The 5,674-nt window shown below is 39.8% G+C and overlaps 1 protein-coding gene across 1 annotated transcript in view; it reads right to left on the reverse strand.

Moving 5' to 3' along the window:
* Window positions 1-5,674, reverse strand: part of NR6A1 (nuclear receptor subfamily 6 group A member 1) — a 218,897-nt gene that overhangs the window by 184,507 nt on the left and 28,716 nt on the right. Inside the window, exon 2 of the mRNA XM_007450257.1 lies at window positions 3,038-3,079. Coding sequence (XP_007450319.1) covers window positions 3,038-3,079 — 42 coding nt within the window. The remainder of the gene's footprint in view (window positions 1-3,037; window positions 3,080-5,674) is intronic.

The following is a 5,674-nucleotide window of genomic DNA, read 5'->3' on the forward strand; positions in this document are numbered from 1 at the left end:
TGGCCGCTGAGCCTGTGCGTCCGGAACCTGTGCTCTGCAATGGGAGAGGCCACAACAATGAGAGGCCAGCGTAAAAAAAAAAAAAAAAAAATGTAGGGGAAAAAAAAAGGCTATACAAATTTTACAAAGTCAGTCTTTCCTCATCCTGTTCCAACATGTTGTCCCAAACTTGCTGTCTACAACCACTGCTAAGCAAAATGGGAAATCAGCAACAATGGTATTTCCTGGTCCAAAATAAGCAAGTATTAGCAGGCCTTCCTTATCAGGAATTTGGGGGGTAAGGGAGACATTGGAGCCTCTAAATTCCAAAGATGCATCACAAAGAAAACCCTATTATTCTCCATCTAATGTGCAGAAGTTGTGAAATATTAAAATAGATGTGATTCCTTCCCAATCAGAAGCCATGGAATTTGTAGTATCAACAACCATAACCAACTTTACACATGTGTACAGCCCATTTCAATCCTGAGGTGTGCTATGACTTGGCAGGACTGAGCATGCTCAATTGAACCCCAAGATTGACTCAGACCAGATGATAAACTTTTGTTTCTTCCCATTCATTACTATAATGCCAGATCTTTATGTATTTCTTCAAAGAGAAAGACCAAAAATACTAACTTCACAAAAATAACATGGGAACTATTGAAAATATTGGCCACATAAGCTAAGTAAGACTTTTAAAAGAAAAATGATTATTTTTAGGTAACTCCCATTCTATACTGATATATAAAATTATGATTCAATATCTGTTCATTCTCATGGAATGGAGAGGTATATAAAGCACAATATCTAGCTAGAGAGTCTATGCAGAAATGTTAAATGAGTTAGAATTACTTGGCCCAGAAAGAACAATAATCCAATAATAATCTTCATAAGAATATCAATTGCCTTTCCTAGAAGATGGGCATGAGTATTTTCAATTGCTACTAAGTTCAGAAAAAAAGAATAAATTTGGATACTATGTGCTAAATTAGAGGTTTAAAAAAGTGTATTTTGAAATAATTCCAGACAAGGAAATGTTTTCCAATAGACTATTAATAAATTAGGGCAGGACACAGATTTATTTATTTGTGTATCCCTGGAGCCTAGAACTGGGCCTGTTGCAGAGAACATTCAATGTTAAACTGAGTTCTCAATTATCTGGCTTGTTGTTGTTTTTTTTTCTTTTTTTTTTTTTCCCTTGCGTTATGCGGGCCTCTCACTGCCGTGGCCTCTCCCATTTGCGGAGCACAGGCTCCGGACGCGCAGGCTCAGCGGCCATGGCTCACGGGCCCAGCCGCTCCGCGGCATGTGGGATCTTCCCGAAACGGGGCACGAACCCGCGTCTCCTGCATCGGCAGGCGGACTCTCAAGCACTGCGCCACCAGGGAAGCCCCTGGCTTGTTTTATGTGTAGTTCTATCTGAAAGATCACAGGGCATGTCAATATCCTTCCTAGTGTTCAAAAATGCTTCTAAGAGAGGACCATGACTCGAGAATTTACCTTTTCCTCCTCCTAAATGACTACGGCTATTCATTAAGAGAAAGGCAGTGAAAATAGTGTGTTCACTCACAGGTAATGGGATGTCAGGTAGGAAGGTGGGGTAAACTGAGCCTATATTACCTACAAAGCTGATTCTGAACTTTATGACTTGTAGAAAGACAAATCTATTTCCCTGGTGTTTGATAAGCATTATGAGACTTATTTTATCTTGTAATTAATAAGTTAGTTGAGGGCTTCCCCGGTGGCGCAGGGGTTGGGGGTCCGCCTGCCGATGCGGGGGACGCGGGTTCGTGCCCCGGTCCGGGAGGATCCCACGTGCCGCGGAGCGGCTGGTCCCGTGAGCCATGGCCGCTGGGCCTGTGCGTCCGGAGCCTGTGCTCCGCAACGGGAGAGGCCACAACAGTGAGAGGCCCACGTATCGCCCCCGCACCAAAAAAAAAAAAAAAAAAAAAAAAAAAAAAGTTAGTTGAACAAACATGAATGTTTATACTATTAAGGTGTGTGAGGAAAATATGAGAATGTCCACAGCTGATATTAGTCAGGATGGTGAGAAGGTGAACTTTATCGCTTACCTCAACAGCAGAATGGTGACCGATAACCAGCCCCATGACCCTAACAAGTACAAGAACTAGAAAAAATAACTCTAAATCATCTCATGGAGTCTCAATCTAAAGTATCATTCGACCTTTTGGTATTATAGCAAAATAAGGTATGTATACACTGAATATTCTCCATATCCCAGAATGGTGTATGCCACATTATGAGAGCACTATAAACACAGATGATTATCTATGATCAAGACTTATATAGTCCTGAAAAGCATCATTTAATTAGACTTTGAAATGGTCATTCTCATAACTTAAACTTAAGAATGTAGTTGAAGATGCTTTAGAAATTAAACTGTGGTATGAAGGTTATCAACTATAAATATCTAAACCTTTACATAATCCTTCTTTGAAATAAATTATATCAAAATTATGTCAACATTTTAAAAAGTGGTTGTGGGTATATGGTTGTATGTGTGCATAAATGAAAGCACAATTTCTGTTGGTGGTGGTTTCATGGATGATGGAGAACAAGAAACTAGTATTAAATAGAAATTTTCAGCAAATAATTTTCTATTAAATGGCTAGACTCTGGCCACCAAATAACATTAGGAGAAGAAAAAGGAAACATAACTAGAAAAGAGAGAATGCCCTCCCCATAATCATAAATTAAAGTGAAATAAAATCTGTAAATACGGCTTCCCTGGTGGCGCAGTGATTGAGAGTCTGCCTGCCGATGCGGGGGACACGGGTTCGTGCCCTGGTCTGGGAAGATCCCACATGCTGCGGAGCGGCTGGGCCCGTGAGCCATGGCCGCTGAGCCTGCGCGTCCGGAGCCTGTGCTCTGCAACAGGAGAGGCCACAACAGTGAGAGGCCCGCGTACCGCAAAAAAAAAAAAAAAAAAAAATCTGTCAATAGGTCTATAAATGTCATCTTAAGTTATACATTTCAAAGTACACACACATACACTTTTCTTACACATGAACACTGGGGAACATTCAGAACTTACTAGTGCTTGGGTCAAGCTCTGCCAATTCATCCTGACAAAAACCTAAAGAGAAAACAACAGGAAAAAAAGATTACAATTCATGAATTATTCCAAGGTGCCTCCAAATATGAAAAATCAAGTATCATATAGCGGGAAAAAAAATCCAGACTCAGATGTCAAATCTGGATTTGAATCCTCGCTCTATAACATTTAGCTACTGTACATCCTTCTTTGAGCCTCCATTTCATCATCTTTATATAAAAAAATGGAGATAGTAACAGCACTTATCATGGATAGTAACGAGGATTAAGTGGGACACTGATATAAAATGCTTATTTAGCACAGTCCCTGGCACAGAGGAGCTCAATAAACAACAGCACAAGTAATTATGAGTAAGCATGCCAAAGTTAGCTATAAAAAGTTCGTAATAAAATTACAATGTACTTAATACTCGTCATGTTCTACTATGTTATCAATTAATTATTTTCCAAAAGAAAGCAAAATATACAAAATATGAACTTATAAAATATCCAACAGGATAATTTTACTTAAAATTTTCACAGTTGCTTAAGAATTTTACCTATACACACAAATGGGAGCAATTCTTCCATTAATAAATATGCTATTCAAGTTGGAATAAATACCTCTCAAAGCACATTTCAGGCCCAAAAAATCTGAGCTACATCTTTCTGATTGGTGTGTAGCTATCACACTGAAGAGAAAAATCAAGCACAGTGAGTGGCAAACACCCAGTAGGTGTTCTATACACAGGTGATGAAAGTTCTATTTTTCTGGAATGACTGCTTACTCTCTCCAGTTTGCCTTCTACTCATTCTCAGAAAATCTTTTTCTTGCCTCCCTTATCCTTGTCTCATACACAAGGTCAAAGCCCCCTGTTATAATTATCTATAATGTTTTGTGCACTCATCAGCAAGGAATTATTGGCTCAATGTCTGATGCCACTATTAGACTGTTCCACTAACAGTGTTCCACCACCCTAGGGGAAGGGACCTGGCCTGTCTTGTTCACAGCTGTAACCCCATTATGTCTCACAAGCATAGTACAAAGCAGATGTTCAATAAATATCAACTGTAGTATCTCAATGGTAAATTCAAAAACAATGGAGCAAACCTAGGCCTAGAGGGATATAAGAACATTTTCTGTCATCAGAGCCAGGCAACCAGAAGCCAAAAGAGCAACTGAGCGTCATGTGGAGAAGGATTCAAACAGCAAGTAGACTGTTTAAACACCACTTTTAAAGTCCTTGCAACCCTGGGCATTCACCAAACAAGCCACAGTCCTTCTTGGTAAAGAACTATTCATCATCCTTCAAGACCCAGCTCAAATATGACAACTATGAAACATGGAAAACAGAAGAGGCCTCTCCTGCATTCACAACTTAAATAACTGCCTCCTCCACTAGACAGTGAGCTCTTCAAGGGTAGGCACAGTGCCATATCCATCTGCAGAGCTGCTTCTATGCCCGAAACAGTTGCCGATACATTACGTAAGGTGCTCAAATGCAGAATGAACTAAACAGAAAACACAACCCTGCCTCTAGATCACAGTCTAGGGGAAGGAAGTCACAGGATCAGAAAATCTAAGTCTAGCCTGCAAAGTGTGTGGAATGTCTGAATGAGGAAATCTAATCTGGGAAACCAGAGTTTGGAAGCTGCTAAAGTGGATGAGATGCCTAAAAAGGCTCACCTCAGAGCAACTTTAAACCTTCTCTACCTAAACACATGGGGATCAGAAAAGCTGTGGAGAGATGCCAGGCAATGAGGAAATCACTCATTACACATGGGTCCAATACTGAACATCCTGCCAGAAATGAAACTGAGAATAAGCACTCACTTAATACAAATTGACTCAAAAATAGGACAAAAAACATGGGAAGGCAGAATAGTATAATGGGCAAGTTATAGTTCAAGCCACTTTTAGTTTAGTCATATGACTTTAGGCAAGTCACTCCCTATTCTGGACCTCAGATTCTGGACATTAAATGAAAAAGCTGTACTAGAAGTCTCAAGAAAAGACAAAGCCTAACACATTTTCTGAAAACAACATTCGGAACTCAAAGTAACTAGATCAAACACAAATAAAGACAGGGTGACTAAAAAAAAAGAAATACTATGAAAAATAGTTAAAGTGGACATCTATTGCTTTTATCTGCCTAGCAACCACTCCCCCCTTCTGGTTAATGGCATTCTGGTTTTACTTTGGAGACTTATCCCTTTTACACTTTCAGTTGATATGACCCAAGTAGGATTAACCCTAACCCTGCTATAAACTGGGATTAACAACAGCACTTACCTTATAGGTCTGTTAAAAGGATTAAATGAGATAGTGCATGTAAAGACTTTACACAGTACTTGACAAAGTCAAAGCTCAACATATGTGAGCTACTACTAACTAACTAACCCCAAGGGTCCATCCAATCTAGTGCTGTATCTGTGGTACCAAAGAGGAGATTATAGGAGGGTTAACTATTAACTCATTCATGACACCATCCTCAAAGACCTGGAATGGAACCCCCTAACATCACTAACATAGTTTAATTACTTGCTGTGATTCTTGAACCTTTTTTTATATTTTGAACCTATAAACTGCTTGATGCAATAATTCCAGATGTAGTACGCTACCCCCCCCCCCCCCCCC

Source organism: Lipotes vexillifer, unplaced genomic scaffold (assembly GCF_000442215.2).
Source record: "Lipotes vexillifer unplaced genomic scaffold, Lipotes_vexillifer_v1.1 scaffold890, whole genome shotgun sequence".
NCBI lineage: Eukaryota > Metazoa > Chordata > Mammalia > Artiodactyla > Lipotidae > Lipotes > Lipotes vexillifer.